Source organism: Ischnura elegans, chromosome 6 (genome assembly GCF_921293095.1).
Source record: "Ischnura elegans chromosome 6, ioIscEleg1.1, whole genome shotgun sequence".
Taxonomy (NCBI): Eukaryota; Metazoa; Arthropoda; class Insecta; order Odonata; family Coenagrionidae; genus Ischnura; species Ischnura elegans.
In genome coordinates, this window is record NC_060251.1 from 123,585,832 (window position 1) to 123,604,892 (window position 19,061).

Sequence of the window (19,061 nt, forward strand, 5' to 3'; positions counted from 1 at the left end):
AATACGGAGGGAGTGCGCACCTTCCCCTCCACCTCTCTATGCACTTCTGCTGTCCTCTCCTTCCTCATGCTGAGCTGTTGAGCACCTCGTTGCAGGTGACGTTAATACTGTTTTAAATACTGTTAATTGTGTTGCTGATTGCACAGTTGCAATTTAATTTTATTATATTCGATAAGAATGTCTTTCATTGTGTAGCAACATTTCTATTGAGATAAGGAAAACCAATGTATGCCATGTGCGTGCACTTAGGCGTGGAATTATCGCGAGGAAGTGCTAAATCCACCTCACCATACTGAAGCATTTTCGGGTGAAACACAAGTCGGTATGCGATAAGGAAGTGACAAAATTTTTGGGGAAACGTGCGTGAGGAAAATTTGAATTCAGTCAATGGCAGTGGGGTAGCCAGGAATTTTGGTAGGGTGGGTCAAAACCAGGGGGGGAAATTTTTAAACAAAAGGGTACAAAGTAGAGGGTTTCAAACTAATTTTAACACCCTTTTGAAAAAAATCTTCATTTTTCAAAGAAATCTATTGCAGATTCATGATTTTTCAATATATTTATTTCCTTTTATGAAGGAAAGTAATTGCATTTCTATATTTTGGCGGGTCCAGACCCCCAAGACCTCCCCCTCTCGCTATGCCACTGGTCAGTGGTTTATGCAAAGATTTTTTCTATTTTCATTTCCTAACCCGAGCGTAACAATTTAGGTCCTGAGCATGTAAATATGTTTTTAAAAAACAACTTGAAACCCTATAGAAATTATTTTTAATTTATAAAAATATTAAAATGTGGATGAAAATCTAAAAAGCATTCCTTTGATAGTATAAACTTGAATAATTACTTCATTTAATAGCAGAATTATAAATGCAATTGGATCCGAAAATATCCGATCTGAAAGATCCAGCTTCAAAAAAAATCCTGGATCTGTCCATCCCTAGTAAACGTAAAGCTCTTGTGTGCGCAATTAACGTACGATCGTGCATCATGCAGCTATCGATGCACAGTTGTTGGACACAAGTGGTTAAAGAAACGACGTTTTCTTCAGAGGAGAGAGCTTACCCATGCTCATTGTGATCTGTCAGCACTGCTCAACCTTTCCTTTGCACTTCAAGATTGAGGAAGACATTGAAAACCTGGCATGTAAACACGCTCTGAAATCAGTGTATGCATTACATACGCATTCGTCTTATTATTTTGATTTATAAGGGTAGGATGATTTCCACTTTCATTACTGACCTAACCGTAATTCACATGAGGGTGGAATGGACAGAAGGCAAAATTAAAAAAAATCATTTAACATCGTAGAACATTGGTTTAGGGAAGGTGCAGACTGATGTCAACTAAATTGTAATTGCCTGAAAATACTGCTCAAAGCATATCTGTGTAAGGGTGCGGGTTCTTGCCCTTGGTGTCGGGAAGCGAATAATCACACACAAGTATTTAAAGTTTTTGACCCAATGTTTATTTCCATTTGAAAGCCCAATTTCCCAAATCAATTCAAGCAAAAGGCATGAAGTAATAGTGAATTTGTGCGTCTAGAATAGCCAAAATTTAGAACATTACCAAAAGTCTCGGGAAGGAGAGGAGCTGCTGGTGATGGCACGGGTGGATAGCGAGGCGCTTAGGTCGCACGGGCCATACGGCCCGTGCTTCGACTCCAACTGTGAGTTACTGAGTGAGTTCCTGAGTGCGTCCGTGTTGAGTACCAATTGCATCTACACCGTGCCATTATATAGGTAAGAGGAACCAGGATGTTTTCGTCCAAGAGGAAGGGGAAAGGAAGGGGAAGAGGAAGGTTAGGCGTTCTTGAAAGTGAAAAGGTGCAAATCCCAAGGCATAGTTTGTCACAGCTGGCTATTCTGAGACGTCACACGACAACATATTTATGCATATTTTGGAAATGGAAATCTTCCATTTCCGGCTCACTACAATACTCCCTTCTTTATTAAAATTGATTGATCTCTCACGAGATCGATCACATTTATACAAATGAATAAGCAATCATAAAAACAATTAACCATTAAAATTCCCCTATACACCAAAATAATTCACTGCTTATTACATAAATTTAAAACATGTTAAATTGCAATATTCAACAAAAAATAAAAGTATTTATACACAAGGAAACAAAGAAATACCATTATATCGTCCATATTCCTAATTCTGTTTCACTTCTATATTTTCAATCCTTTTTTTTTATTATCACTAAAAACGAAACAACACAAAAAGAAATAATTCAGAGTGGCCATAAACCGAGCAGCTTGCAATCTGAGGCTGGCCGCAAAAGAACAGGAGCTGGGTGGTCATTCAGTTGAGTTGTGCCGAGTGATTTAATCAGTGCAATTTGTAATGCCTGGACATTTAGTAGCTGGTGAAATACGCATCATACACTTGCTTTCAGATTCGCATTTCTGTTGTCACCAGTAAAATGGGTGACTGCCATTTACTTTCAAGTTAACTTTTTACCTACTATTCTGAAGAGATACACCTCATGATACCAGGTGTACTTCACGGCTGAGAATTCTTGGTCGTGCTATATCCGTATATTTTTCAATATTAACCTTAGGCTTTTTGGCAGTGTACTGCCCATCACTCATTATAATGCTATTCTTGCTATACGCCTTGCTCAATAAAACTGGCTTCCACTGTATGTACTGCCTAAAGTTTCTGTCTGATAAAGTGAAGGCATCACTTTCCATCCCACTACAGGAACTTAAAAAAAGTCACAAATAATAGCCAAAATACGCTATAAGTGTGATTTTTTAAAATGCAGTCCTTTGTTAACATAATGAAATCTATGAGTGGCTACATAAGTCTGTTTAGTATACAAATTGTTGAAAAATCCCCGTCGTGACGTATTTGAAATCAGTGTAAGTTGAGTGTGGGACCAAACGTTGACTATTTTGCGAAAGATGGCACACACAATTTTGCTCTTGCCCATTAATGAGGCATTTCCTATTGGTTCCCCGCTCTTGAAAATATATCGGTGTTTAAGTTGACTGAAGTGGATCCATTGTCAAGTGTTATGGATTTCTGACCAGAGGCCTCGAGAGGTGTCGTCCGAGTCATCCGAACACCTCTTTCCCCCCATTCACTCTATCTATCTATATCTCCTTTTACTCCAGTATTCCATTTGTGTGTGTGCATTGATATTACTAACAGGTTTTTATCTTGATTACTAAGATTACATGATAAATTTTCATGTTTTCTCTCTCTCTCTCTGTTCCCTCCTTCATGTAAAATGGATATTGAATGGGCCCCTATTACCTTTGGATCTTCTCTTAGCTTTTATTACTCTCCCTCTTCTGTGTCTCATTGTAGTGTGTTGTTGCGTGTGAGTGTTTGTGTGTGTCTCTCCGCTTGTAGTCTGCAGTGCTTACTTACATTTTGGAATTTTATCAGCACCACAATCTCCTTATCATTATCTTTTTTGATCCTAATAAAGTACCGTATAAGCATGTGTAAGAGGCGCACACGTGTAAGAGGCGCACCCCTATTTTGAGGAAGGAAACTATAAAGAAAAAAATGTTGCGGCATTTTTTTTATCCTATCGTGCGGTGTTGCAGGCGTATGCCTGGAATTTCGACAGTTATCGAAATTTCCTCTTTCAGTACTATTTGAAAGAGGAAATTTTGATTACTGCAGCGGTAATAGCGGCATAAGAGGGAGCAGAAAGAGTTCCGATCCTCTCATAGCATACGCCATCGCTCTACGTTGCTTGTCCTACTCACGAACAATTTTGTTTAAAAGCTCTCGCAGGAGTATTGCAATAGAATTGCAGCCATGGAAATTTTTAAGGCAAAACACGACAGGCACATAGCATGAACCTTCCCAAGAGATTGGACAACAATCGGGGCAATCTCAGCGCCGTACGATAATAACCACGTCGTAGATTTAAGGCCCCTTGCACACACAGCGATTTTGGACGGCCGGTAAAATATCGGCCGTCCACATTCCAATAGTGAACAATGGGAGAGCATTGGAGCTTGCACACGTACCGAACACGCGCCGGCACCGGCAAAATGCCGGTTAGCTGCCGGCCATTGTCACCGTGGATCGCCGGCGCCGGCTCAAAAAACATAGCAACTTATCGTTTGACCAGTAAAAATCCGGCGTGTGTGCAAGCATCGCTTCGCCGGTAAAATATCGGCCGATATTTTACCGGCCGTCCAAAATCGGTGTGTGTGCAAGGGGCCTAACGGAACTACACTCGGCCCTCCATCAGCCAATGCCTCGTCTGTTTTTTTCCTTTCCGAGACTCCACAGGAAAATAGGAAATTATCAAGTTACAGGGGACCAATGGAAACGTGTTTCATCCCTACCCCATCTCACCAACTGACCTTTTTCGGTCTACCAGGTTCAATTCTCCGAGTTTCTGGAGGTCAAATGCTAGGTGAGTCACCTTCTGAGCTCGAAGATATCTCGATATCTTTCAGCAATTGTATGACACGCACGAGGTTCTAAAAAGAATTAGACCTAACGCGACGTATATCTGACAGCATTTAAGTTTTTTGAGCTCTAATTGATTGACACAAAGATTTATATTTTATAGCTAAAACAAGGCTACTAATATTCAACATAGTCCTAACAGCACAATTTTGGAAGAAACAAGGGTAGCATAAGCGCATTCAAACAAGACGAGACGGACTGGAAACTTCAGGCAACGCAATCTGCGTACAGTGGAACCTCGTTAAAACGAGTACGGGCTATTGCGAGACCCCGCCATTACGAGAGATAGCTGATGCACCGTCAATTGACCCCATAATAAACATGTAAAAAATTCGTTTTTACGTGGCCCTTTTGGTGTAGGCACTCGCCATAGCGATAGTTTCGCCGGAGAGATCGCCGGAAAACCTTCATCAAGAGTCCCTTATCTCTCTAATTTCTTGCGATCTGTTAGAATGAAGAAAACATGGAGTGCTCAGTCTCAAATCCATGTAATAAACTGTCGTTCGATATAAATAAGTAGTTCATTTTGGTGAAAATATTGTGGCATTAATATTAGCGAATGCTTGATCTTATGTTCCTCGGGCGGCAGAAAGCAGACGGCAGCGTACCCGTACGTCCGTGAGCTGCGCGAATAGAAAGCATTTGATGGCAGACACCATGGCCAAAAAACAATGCTTTGCATGATTTTTATTCAGTGCGGCGCTTATAAATTGTTTGAATAGTTAGTCGTTGTTTGAGTATGGAAATTTAGTGATGCAAAAAAACATCGCCTTTCGTCTGAATTTATGCTTACGTTTATCGGATATACATTTCTCTGTCGCCGCACCTCTCCTATTCCTGTATAACTGTTCGCAACAGGTATATTGGCTATTATTTGACCCACCTCCGGTAAAGCGACAATTCGCTATAGTGAGTGTTTATTTGAGCGCCGTGGGGTCTCGTTTTATCGAGGTTGCACTGTATATCACATTGCTGCGCCTTCGCCCCTTCGCTTTAAAGGCAACGACGTCACATGCAAGATCAGACGTGTTCTTCCCTTGCTTCTTCGCTCATAGCCTCGTAGCTTGAAATACGGAGGGGAGGGAGCGCGCTCCTTCCCCTAGACCTCTCCTTCAGTGCTCTTCACTTATTAGCATTTCCGATTTCTTCTATCCGCCATTTAGTCCAACAATGAACACACTCGTTCGAATTTTTTAAACCGCAGGTTTTGACACTAATATTACTATATGCAGTATAAATGCCGCGGGATGCCCACTCGTGGCATATCAGTGACTGAGGATGATTTTTGAAAAATCAGGTGCTCAGCGTAATAGAAATTGCTCGGCAAGACAGATGTTGACTATTAACCAGGTATGTCCTTCAAAACTACGCGTTTATCTACGTGTGATAAGCGATTACTCTATGCAGTATAAATGCGGCAGGATGCCCACTCGTGGCATTAAATTTAGCGCGCTCCGGAGCGAATCACCCCGCACGATCTTTTCCATGTTCACCTCTGGGGTACCGACGTGACGGCGCGATGCTTACGAGTAAGAAAAGCAAACACGAGCATTTTAAAAATACGTCACTCCCCCGAAACTCCCCTGCCTGCCGCTTGATTTTGACCCAGGGTTTCAGATGACTGACTCACGCTGAAAACCAAGGCCACTCAGTTCCCCTTGGACTTGCGACCGGTGAAGGGTAGGGGGGAAGATAAGAAGTTTATGTAAGAGGCGCACTTCCATTTTCGGCTGCAATGTCTGGGAAAAAAGGTGCGCCTCTTACATGCGCTTATACGGTATTTTATGTGGCTAATTTTGTGTGCCATATTTTATATGCTGCATTAATTTCATACTTTTATATGTCTTTTTTACTCAAGATCTTAGGAGTATGACTAATTTTTATGAAAATTTGTTGGTTGTTGATTTATTCTCTCATTCCATTTCTCTACAAGTCTACTCTTGTGTGTGTAAGATGTGCTGTGTGGTGGTTGTTGTGATGGGCGGTAAATCTATGAAACAATGTCAGTTGCAAGTGCTCTGTGCATGTCAAGTGGTTTATTTTTCCTCATCCGATAACCGTTTGTCTGTGAGAAATAACTCATGTGCGTGTTTTGGAAAAGAGGGATTTTTGGGGATCAAGAGTTTGAAAATGTCACTCTACTCATTCATCCGTTCTCTCTCTCTCTTTATCTCTCTCTCTCTTTATCTCTCTCTCTCTCTTTATATATCCTTCCCTCCCTCCCTCCCCCCTAACCCCAATCCCTCCTCTACTACTACTACTTCAACAACAGAAGACAAACTAAACAAGACAGGTGTAGACAGGAGCTCAACTGTTATAGCTAAAGAGCCAGAAGGTACAGTCACCACTCTATAATGGAACACTCTATGCTCTCTTTTAATGGTTATTATTATCATTATTATTGTTATGCTTGATTGTAGATTCCCTGTTTCATGCACTTGGGAAATAGATCATCACAAAGCATTTGATGGAACTCATTTCCCTCATATTACTAATCATTTCTTTGAAGTACATATTCATGATACTTTTTGAGCAACTTGAGTTGTGCACCGCCAGTTCAATAAACTCTTGCTCAGTAAAATCTGAAAATAAAATTTCAATTGCATGTATGTTGTTGTGAAAGAGTTGTAGTGTTTTGAGTACTGGCATTTTTACCATTTCACTCATTTCAAACTTTAACTCTCCTCCCTCTGAGGAGAAACTTTCTCCAAGGATTCTTAAATGACAGAGAAATGAAAATTTCTTTTAATGATAAAGGTGCTTTAAAACCCAATCAGTCATTTTGATGTAATTATTTTTGATCATTTTCAAGTGTCTCCAAGGATGCCGATCAAATTATATTTCAATTTGCTGTCACTGACGGCAGCAAATACTTTGTGCGATATTTTCATGACTGTATCATTATCCTCTTTCGTTTCTGTTCATTTGTTTCCCCTCAATATTCATACCCATCATTGCCATCACCATCATCCTTATATTTTATAGTAATTCAGAATGAATGCATTTATTTTGTCTATACACCAGCTCTTATGATAACATTTCACTGGAAAGCCCCAAGTAGGTATGGTAATTGTTTCAAGACAAAGGATTTTAAAAATCATTCTGGGCTATGGAAGCGTTGAAAAAATTCTTGGGCAGTGCCGTGGTGCTTTTTGCTTATTGTTGAGTGTGAGGGTGTGGAATGGCATAGCTTATATGCATATCAGTGTGGCATTAGAGGCCTAGCTGTTCGTATATGTATATCAGTATGGCATTAGAGGCCTAGCTGTTGCATAAAGGGGAAATGTATGGCACAGAGAACTGCCAAGCCATAAAAGTGGTCTTGTGTCATGCATACTCCTTGCATGGGCTCAGTCCATGTCTGTCCCTCAAAAATCATATCTTTCCACAGATAATGGTGGATCACAATTGATGTGATCAAAAAATGAGTTTTATCATAATTGAGTTTTCACTAGGATTCAGGTTTACTCATTTTTTCCTAAGCATATTTAGTGGAAATACGCAATAATAAATAATTTTGCTGTAGTTTTTAGTGTAAAATTGCAATTAAATTTTATTTTTAATGAATATTAATAATTTTTTTATGATTGATTTTTGATATTATATTTGGCCTTCATAAAAAAATTTCTTATGTTTTTGAGCAAGTTGTTTTCGCATCATAATTTTGAGATATAAGACTGATGAGGTTGAACGCATTTCAGGAAATTTAGGATGAAAATAAAGAAGTGTGAAATTCCCGTCCTTCCCTCTCTGAGTGATTTTGTCAAGAATTGAGAATCACGTATCACGCACATCAATTCACATGATGGATAGTAAATGATTTAATAGGTCTTTTAGCTGAAATATCTTCTTTTATTTATTATGATTTTTGATTTGTAGAGGAGCTTTGATTCCAGTGAAATGGGGTGCAAGGCCTTCTTAAGCTTGTGAGCTGTGCTGTTGAATTTAGCGGAGCTGTTAGTCAGTCCACTACAGCTATCCGTCCGTCCTACGGTGGTCCGATTCTCTTCCTGCTGAAAATGCTAAAAATCCATCACGAATACTTAGCAGCTGGAGAGCCTTAATCACAGACAAAAGCACTGAACTCCTATGAAATAACAAATAATCTGTTGTTCTGCATTCTTTTTGAGTAAGGGGAGGGTTTTGGAAAGGTAATGCCAATTCAGAGAGCACAAGAAAATCACTTTCTTTAATTATGAAAAATAGCTTTTAGGGAGTTATCTATGAAAAGCAATGGACAGTTAAAGAAACATGAGAAATGCATTTATTTTTAAAAGAAACTTTTATTTCATAATAATGTGTCAGAGTTTCACCATTTCATTGGTTTCACGAATACAAATTCACAGCAAAACAGTCTGCGCACTAATCACATGTGAAATCGTGAATCGGTTCCGCTGCCAACCCCCACACAAGCTACAACCTATTTCAATAATATAGTTAAATCCATGAACAATATACTAGCCCATACCATAATAATATAGTGGAAAATAGGCAAATACAATTATAAAAAACTGGAAGTCACTACCATTCACGTAAGTACAACTTACAAAAATAACAGAGCTCGTTATGATGAAAACAACAATTTATTCACTGATTTAAAGCCTAAATTAGGCCACGCAAGGGATGTAGGTGACTTTTCCCACTACTATTCGTTGATATAATAGAAAAACAAACTCCACACACAGTCTTGATCTTGATAGCTTGATCATGTAATGTCATATCTACCGCAAACAATGGAGGTGAACACAGCACTGACAATTTTTACATTACTGTCAGACATTTATCAAATGTGTTATAGCACTGTTTACAATTCAATCATGATGGAATACAGATAATTACAACTCTTGGCTGATATTTTTCAAGTTTGTCCAACCTTGTGCATTTGGAGTTGTCACGTTGAAAATAACACTATTTTGGGACAAAAGATGTTAGTAGAAATCTCCAAGCAGAGAGCTGAAGTTGTATTCACTGGTATTCACCTGCTATTGACCACTTGTTGACAAAGTTGACATTTCTCTGGACATGAATTTTTCTCCCCAAAAAAACTTCATTTTCAGGTTATTTGCTCCAAAATATTAAAAGTAAAATACTCAGCGTTATTGGTTAGAAAATAACGAAATGGTGCACGATAGAAAAAGGTAAACAGTCAATTGTCCGCCCCTGGTCATTCTAGGGTTAAAATCTGTAGAATGGTTTATTATAATTTGAAATTCATCTTCAAGCTTGGTATATTATTCCATTATAAACCACTTATTATCATTAAAAAAATTGGTGTGATGTGGCTATAAATAATTTATATATTTTACGTCAATTTTCAACTTGAAAGAGACATGAAGTTGGTGAAACTTTTTTTTCTATCATCCACACTTTTGTGAGGCTAAAGTTTGGTGATTAGTATGCATTTTGTCGTATGTACATACATAGTACCATCATTAGGTCATTTCAAAAGTAAGTACCGTTGCAACTGAGTATGCTGTTACATTGCAAGTACCAATCCCACTGAAAGAGGGGCTGGGAGGACAATATGGGGGCCGGTGTTGAGTAAGCAATACATATGTATTGGGAAATGACTGAGGTTACAATAGGGACACGTTGAGGAAAGGGAAGAATATGTGGTGGATGGAGAATATTCAAATTTATGCAAGCCCCTATGAAAAGAGTAGGTCACCATTGTCGATATTAATAAAAATATATGCACTTGAAATATTTCAGACGATATACAGACAGATATCTTTTTAATTTGTACAGACCTTTATGATTGATATGAAAATAGGCCACTTTTAATTTTCTTAGGTAATTTTTCATGTTACAGCTGTTTGAAAGAAAGCACGAAAAATGATTATTTTGGCAAGCTGGAGGAAAACAGTCAATTTTCAAGTATCCATAATTTTTACAATAATTTGGATAGAATCATGAAAAAATTTTATATTTTAATGTGATATCTTTAGTTTTTAGAGTAATTGGTAGTAATTAAAATACAGCTCCCAATTATGTATTCTAATTATGGGAAGAGGCGGCATGAATAATCGGAAAACACGAAAAATCCAAACTTTCACTGTAATTTTCATAATTTAGGCATATCAAACTGTCAATTATTAAATGTGCGCATTGTCTGTTATTTTTTATCACTTTCGGGAATCATTTAAAGCTTTCTTTATCCGACCGCGATCTTTTTAACGGCAAAAACGTGATTGTATGTACTCATATTCCTACTGCTCCTTGTAATACGTAGCTGGTTTCCAAAAACAACGCACCCATTTCTGCGAGTTTACGGATTCAGAAAATTCAGCAAATGCTTAAAAACCGCGGCGCGACGTCAAAAATTACACTGTCAGAATTTGTTTTTGTTAGAATTAATTTTCAGATTTTGAGTCTTTAGCTCTGATTTAATGCTGACAGTGTTCAATGTAGTCAGAAATTTACTTCAGTTAGTAAATAATTATTGGTAACTACATATCATTTCCGATCTTCATTGATTGCGTTAATTTATTGATGGCACTAGGCTTTCCTATAGTAATTATGGTTAAATGATAGCATTTTTGTTAACTTTATGATACAATTGTTAAAATTATTGTATCCTGAAGAATTACTGGGTGACTTAAATGTGCAAACATCCTCACACACATAGTGGTGACACCTATGCTGTGGAATTACCCAAGTGATTTGAGGACAACAATGTTCCAGCCATTGAGATTTACATATTGAATTGCTATGTTGATTTGAAATCTTCTCATCTAATTATAATATGACTATACTTTCTTTTGTCTTTTTTATTTAATTTGTAATGTTGATCAAGTGTTTGCCTTGTGCTCTTTCTGGTTCCATGTTTTTGTGTCAAGTAAAATTACTGCACTGCCCATACGTCCATTTATTAATTATGATTATTCTCTTTTGAAGCCTTGCTTTTGGAATTTGCAGAATTTGCATTGTCCAAACAGTTCAAGGCACTCAAGAATCGTGCTCCAATTCATGCTTTGGCTACGGACTGGATGCTTATGTTAGGCTTTTATATTAAGAGACGGGCAATATTTAAAAAACAAAAAAGGAAATGGTCTCAGATGCGGGCGTGTAGAATGTTAGCTCATGCAATTTGGACATGGCTTGTGTTCTTTTGGAAAATTTATCACTATTTGTAGAATTCAATTTCCCCCATCAGCAACAGTTGAAATGTCACCCCCTAATTTGGCATTTGGGACTGATTGGGTTGAGTTGCTTTTGTTTGGTTCTGCGAGTCCTTTTTATTCTCTCCTCCATCATTCTCACGTTCACCAAATTTAGCTCAGACATACGGGGTTGACTAACTTAGAGAGGGTGACCATATTTTCAGTTAATTATAATGAAACTGGGCCCATTCTTACTGTGAATTAATATTCACAACCAGTTAAAAGATTGGAAAGATTAACGAGGACAGGTGCTCTCCAGATATTTTTAATTTTAAGAATTGAAATGTAATGATGTATGAATATTCTTCTTGATATTCCTTGATGAGCTATTTACCACAAATTTAACCCACATTGGGTAAGACAGTATAAAAGACACAATAAATAGAGACTCATGTGAATTTATTATTTTGATGGCACTACCACCTTTTTCAGAGTTAGGAACAAGAGCCATTGTCCGGCAATATAAATATATATAATTAGATGATATACAAATATATACATCATATATGTATGTATATTATACATTATTTTATCTCTCCTTTAATATATTTTTCCATTTGCATTCATTGCGTGAAAAGCAATGGATTTTACCAGCTTAAAATGTTGGAGTAAGCCTCTATTATTTCCTATTATTTGATGTCTGTCTGACTTGTACATATTTATTTGGTCATTGTATACAGACATGTATCATTTTTAGTGAGTACTTCTCTTAAAAGTCTTTCATTTCTCATTCTTAAAAAGTCTTTTGTCTCTCTCTCTTTTTCTCCTTCTCTCTTTCTCTTCTTTTTATTATCTGCTTCAGATGTAGCAAAAATTGAACCTCCCAAAAGCCATGTACAAAGTATAAGGCAGATAAGTGAGACGAACGATCCCAACAGGTCTGGTAAGTGATGTCATCCCCCCCCCCTCTCTCTCTGGTTGATGATACATATTGCCTGCATCCCCGTTCACGCAGTGCGCATCGCCTGTGGTGCTCCTGCTGAATTTCGCTGCCCACATTTTAGAAGATTGCGTCCTTGCTTTGCACACGTATGTGCCCTTAACATTTGATTCCTCTTAATCTGTTAACTGCCTTTAACATGAAAGGTGAGATCATGTTCAAGATGGTGTTTACTCGATATTCATTTTTTTATTCTCTTTTTACATATTTTATTAAAACCCTCCCCCCCTCTCTCCCGAATCACCTTCATCAGCATTTTTTACTCCTCTTTTTTTATTCATGCACCAAGTATCAATATTGTCTTCATCATTGTGTTTCCATGAAATATTTTTCACTTGCGTAATTGTGATTACTTGTGTTAACAAGTGTTTTCCGGTGATTTTATTGCGCTGAGAGTGTCTCTACCCCTCTCAGAGCAGTTGGCGATTTCAATCCATTCGATTAAGTTTTCTTTCACGTCACACCTATTCACTCTGTTGATTGCCTGCATTCAATGTGCAAGAGTGCATGCACAAAAGTGGATGCATACCTCTTCTTTCACCTTGTTTGTTGCCTGCGTGGTTCTCTAGTGCTGGATGATGGTAGCCCCTTCTTATCTTATCTCTTGGCCTTTGTTTGCAGTGGTTCACTTTCTGGCTGTGGGTGCATGTGGGCTTACTATATTTCTCGCTGTGATGGGGAGAGCGAATCAATTCCTCCCAATTGCATGCACTCAAAAAAAAAGTGTGCAAAATCATAAAGGCACATTTTTGTTATTTTTGTATTTATTTGCACATATGGTGTTGCTCTAATGGGGCTTTCTCATGAAAAATTTCATTTTTGTGAATAAATATCCTATGTTGATGTTACATTTAAGTTAAACATTTTACTTAAGATATTTTGAAAGATGTTTGTTTGCAAAAAAAATCTCGTTGCCCGAGATATCATTTGAACCATTGCTGCTCCGGATTCAGATTTACCTACTACCTTATTTATATTTACCTACCTACACAAATATAGTGGTAAATAAATTCCACAAGGTCCATTCAGAGATAATTGAGTAGCCATTGATAATGAAACCGCTGCACAATTGTTGCATGTATGTACCTATTTAATAATCAGAGGCATAGCTACGAAGAGATAGATCACCTCAAACAAAAAACCTCAGACAAATAAAAAAAGTATTTATAAACCTCATCTATTTTTGATGCGTAATAACTGCATCTGCTTAAAGTTAAATTTTCAGTGCCAAAATGATGTAAGCTGTGTTTCCAGGCATGTCATTTCTCATAAATTTTCCTGGAACCCCCATTGCGTAGGGGGAGGGTCCCCCTCCCATGCCCCTCCATCCCCCCCCCAAAGCCTACTCCTGGTTACTTAACTATTAATAATCACATAGGAATGAACAACCCAGCTAGCATAATGTAAGGCAGTGAGGTGAGCTAGATTTATAAAATAAGGAAGCTGCTGTGAAGTAAGCAGATTAGCCTTCATATGAATTTTTTATGTCCCAGCAAATAATAATAATAATATTTTAAATGCATGTCATGCAAGTGATGGGGAACTGTGGCAAACATTTCATCACCCCCATGTATATGTAGGTGTTATTGTATCATGCCAAAGAAGTTATTAATGCTTAATGTCAATCCATTCTTAATGCTTTACCTGTTGAGGAAAAATTGCATTATCAGACCATAGTTTGAAAATAATTTGAATACATACACTGGCGCCAAGAAGTCATGATCATGGGCAAGTTACATTTTTTTTTAGGTAGAACACAAAAGTTACAACAATATCAATTTAACGTCATGATTGGGTTACAGGCTGTAGATTAGATTAGATTTTTGATGGTGATGGGGCATGATGCCAGAAGCACCTAGACTTAATTGTGCTAATCACCAATGAATGATTACCCATAGAGCACAACATCCTTGCTAAAAGATATCAGGTCTACCACAGGTGATGAACCTCCGTGGACTCCAAAAATGGCTGGTGAGCCAAGGTGTATGTCACAGGCTGTTAGTCAGAATAGCAGTGGGGACATCCTCCATTTGTCAGTTTGACGTCATCATGATCAGCAAATGACCCTGTAAACAATGCTGCGAGCATGGTCCTTTGCATGTCATCATCTTGAGTCTCCCATTGTTGTTGACGATAAGATTTGTTGAAAAAGTTTTGTAATAGATGCAGAACAGCACAATTGGATCAGAAAAAAATGGGGCACTTTAGGGAACAACAGTGCTTGGAGAATTAATGAGAATATCATTGAAAAATAGAGTAGAAAGAAGGCAGTTTGACTCCACCGTCCTGCAGCTAGTTATACTCCCTGCCATCTTGAGGTGAGACAAAAAATAGCAGAAAAACTTCACAAACAGTCATGATCACAATCTGTCCCAACAGATCTTCCGCTTCACTCAGTTCCTCCACCCTCTTGCCTGTTGAAGATTGTTAGGCCATAAAATGATATATGGTGAAAAGTACCCACATAATATGTTATTGATTTTTAATATTGAAACACTGTGGACAGACCTGAATATCTCCACACATAGTACACTTTTTAAAGTAAATAGATTGATATCTCTATATGTATTCATTCATTCTTTGAACATAGAATAGGAAACTATGAAATTCTGAATGAGAAATGTAAAAATTACATATGTACTGGCTGATAATTGAGGGCAGTGGTGAGATGGGCACACTTTCAAATCCTTTGAATTCAAATTTCACTGCCTGAAGTTCATGTGATTTCCAGTGCCTCCAATCAAGGGATCTAATCAGGAAAGCAATAATCCATGAAAAGTAGGCCATGCCATTTCCTGAGGGTTTGAAGAATCTCTACATAGGACTAAATTTTTCCTGACGTCGTGTTCACATTATTTGCTGCGAGAGTGATTTATCACACAAAGGTCCTATGACCTGAAGTGCATCAGTATGATGTCAAAATGATGGCATATGACAGTCATTGTGACCTTTGAATCCTACCTAGGTTCATATGAACAGCAATGCATGCTATGGGTATGCCAGGACTATATTCTGTAATTTAGTCATCAAGTTACTGTGGCAAAAATGCATTGTTATATGTCAGATAATGTAGAAATTGAGTAATGTATGTTTATTTCATGCATGCAACACTCATGTCTTGGTATGATCATAATGAAAACACGTGGTGTCGACACGTTCATCAGATTCCCTTGAGAAAGCGACCAGCATCGGTCGGAAAACGTTGGGGCCACCCAAAAATTGACGTGGCAACACAGCCCAAAAGTTTTTATTGAAGGTGTTTTCTAAGTGCACGCATTTCAAAGGTTCCTCCACATGAGGCCCTAAGTCATGAGAATCCCCCGTCATTGCTATGTTTGCTAAAGCTGTGCTAGATATCTTATTGTGCATCCCTTGTCTTGTTTGCTTTGAAGTATTGCCTCGTGATTGTTTTAATGGTAGTGATAACATTTCATTAAGATTTTCTGGATTGTTTATAAATGATTAACATGCCAGTTTTTGAGATTTAATATGCAGAATGTCTTTCATTCATTAATTTTATCTATAAATACATAATAGGACAATGATTTTGATTATGAGGTTTATTATTATTGCCTCCTTTGATCATTGTTTTTTTTATATCTATATAGGTACATAATTCTTAGAGAGTTTAAGTAGGAGGCTTTTTATATGTGATACTTCCTAAATGATGACTTGTGTTTATGGTGTGATATTTTTGCACACTTTTTTGCCATTTGTTTGAACTACCAAGAGTAAACAATTGAAAGATAGAATATTATGTTTAATTTAAATGCATGGTGGAAGAATGGATATAAAATTTGATCATTACCTCTATACATTTTTATAAGTATCTTAGTTGTTTATTTCTTTTTGTTAATTCTGATGATGCGCACATTGTGTTGTTTGCATGGAATCCTCCTCTTGACTTCCCTTTTTATTTCCACTCACTGTGTTTGCTGTCTCTCTGTCGCTTGTGGCCCACAACAGTGGACTCTGAGGTGCGCTACCACCCTCTGGGCTACGATTCTGATGACCACGATGGTGAGTCCATCCTCCCTCCCCTTTACTCATCTATAATCACTTTGTCTGTAATGAACATGTCAATGACGTGGTGGTATTTGGTAAACGTTGAACCTAATCACTCACCAAGTGGGGTTTTTCTCGGAAGTTGTCATCTCACTCGTCTGAGAATCATGTGATCAATCGTTAATGCCACAGAAGATCTGGGTGAGAGTGCTTTGATCGGAAATCAGATCAGGTGAAATCCTCTTGGTGGTTTGTACACAATACATATGATTGCATCTTGTTTGTGTGTTTACATCATCAATGTGACTTCTGCAAAAATGTAGATTGGGGGATAGATAAGGAGAAGTGAGATTGTATGGTTGACAGTTAAAGAAAAATTCTACATACTGATTTGTGAATGAAAAACTTTGCTGTTTCTACAATTTGGAACTTTATTTTCCTGACTAGTTTCGATACACTGTATCATATTCATAGGATAGGACTATGAATATGATACAGTGTACCGAAACTAGTCAGGAAAATAAAGTTCCAAATTGTAGTAACAGCAAAGTTTTTCATTCACAAATCAGTAAGATGGATTTCTACAACGTGAAGGCCTCTGCTATTCAGTGCATCAAATTCTACATAGTTTCCCTCTATATCCAAAGCAAAGGAACTACATAATGACATTCTGCATTTCCCACTCACACTAACTTTTGCAGTTGCAACACTTACTCACTCCACTAACCTCCCCAGGGCTTTCTTCCTTTCTCATGACCTCCTAGTGAGATGGCAAATATTATTTACGGGTGTAAAGACTTGCAAAACTATTTGGTGGCATGGAAGATACGTAGTGATACTTTTTCATAGATATAAAAAATGACTTTGAGGTGCAGCTTTCCATAGGCAACCCGTACATCACCTTATTGACTCACTTTTGTGATGGCCTCCATTTTGGATATATCTCTGAGTATTTTATTTACTATCAGTGAAAGTTATATTGAACAAGTTATGCATATAAATAATTTCATGTCTCTTATACCATTCTTTGCTACATATTTATAATTTTGAAATACCTAAATGCATTTTTCACTGCCCACAAAGTGCAGCAAAATTTGCTATTTTTGCCATGGAGGGGTGCACCAAACAACACGCAAAACTTGCGATTGCAGTCAATTTAGTGAATCAGGAAGAACAAGATCATAAATAGGCTGGGCTGTGTTGAATGTTCTACCACTGGTGAACATGCTGCTCAAGGACATCAGTTTGATGGTGGCAATGTGTAAATGTTAGTATGGGGAAAAAACGTGAGGAGCCGCATGTCGTGAGGGAAATGTGGAAATAGGCGAGAGGTGGAGGGATGGATGATTTGAATGGAGCAAAATCTAATGAGGTGGATCCATTTCAAGATGAGACAATCATTATGACTGTCACATATGTATCGCATTATCCATTTATGATTGGGAGAAAATGCCTTTGCTTGGTATACGAGGAACCCAAGCAGCAAAATCTTATGAAAAAAGTATTTTTACATGTATTGTAAGAACATTTTAAGATTATTGTGAAAACATTAGCTCTCTCTCTCTCTTGAGACTTAATTTTTTTGTTATTTCAAAATGATATAAACATGTTTTTCAAATATGTTTAAATGACTCTTAAAGAAGCTATGAGACATCATTTTAAAGTTGTTTTAAAAACTATTTCAGCCTCCTTTTAAAATGATGAATCATTATGTAAACATGATTTACTCACGTTTCAACTTGCAAACTGTAGCAGTAAATATTATGAAATGGGAGTCAACTTGATAATCAACATTAATATTATAAAAGAAAGATTGAAAACATTCTGAGAATGAAGAGTGTCTGCATAACTGTTAGCGTCCATTGAATGTTTTGAGTGCCATAGAAGGGTGGTCTCCACTATAGACATATCGTTGCCTATGGTATTCTGACAGTTCTCTATCTGGCTGTCTCAACATACATATACTCGCTGAGGGCTTTTTTGTGGAGTATACTTTCATTGTTGTTTCAGCATTAGGCATTTTTGGTATGGGACAATGTACACTTCAGGAGTGTATCCAGGTGTTGCGTGGTTGCATTCTTCGATCATTCAGTGTCCATTTTCCAGTGATATGCCTTTGGTTCCGATATTTTTGCCATAAATCCAGTATGTTAAATTCCCAAAAAGCTGATGGAAAACTGCCAGGAAAGGTCTTTTTGTGGATTCCAAGAAATCTCATAAGCCACTAAATTCAGACACACTTTTGAAAAAGAGATTCATTTTTGGTGAAAAAAGTTTCCAAAATCCTTGCGATGGAGGTCTGAGCAAAATTACCATTCTATCTATGTAGTCTAAATTGGATAGCAAAGGGAATTGGGGGCTACACGTATGTAGCACCCCTCTGGCCCTCTCCGGATCTGCCAATGGATTGTGAAGTACCAAAAGCGTGTCAAAGAGGCCCTAAGTGTTGAGCTAATTTGTGGTAAATATACTGGAAAATAAAAGTAAATACTTTTGTACAAAGT

General features: G+C 37.7%; 1 protein-coding gene across 17 annotated transcripts in view; it reads left to right on the forward strand.

The window, feature by feature from the left end:
• LOC124160101 (calcium/calmodulin-dependent protein kinase type II alpha chain) overlaps positions 1-19,061 on the forward strand; it is a 320,103-nt gene that overhangs the window by 240,482 nt on the left and 60,560 nt on the right. For 5 of the 17 annotated variants that reach the window (XM_046535836.1, XM_046535840.1, XM_046535838.1 and 2 more), the window contains one exon: positions 6,722-6,784. The exons of 3 other annotated variants lie outside the window; for them this stretch is intronic. In XM_046535836.1, coding sequence (XP_046391792.1) covers positions 6,722-6,784 — 63 coding nt within the window. Of the gene's footprint in view, positions 1-6,721; positions 6,785-12,414; positions 12,496-16,518; positions 16,573-19,061 lie in introns of all 17 variants that reach the window. 9 more of the 17 variants (XM_046535829.1, XM_046535833.1, XM_046535830.1 and 6 more) reach the window with 4 other exon arrangements.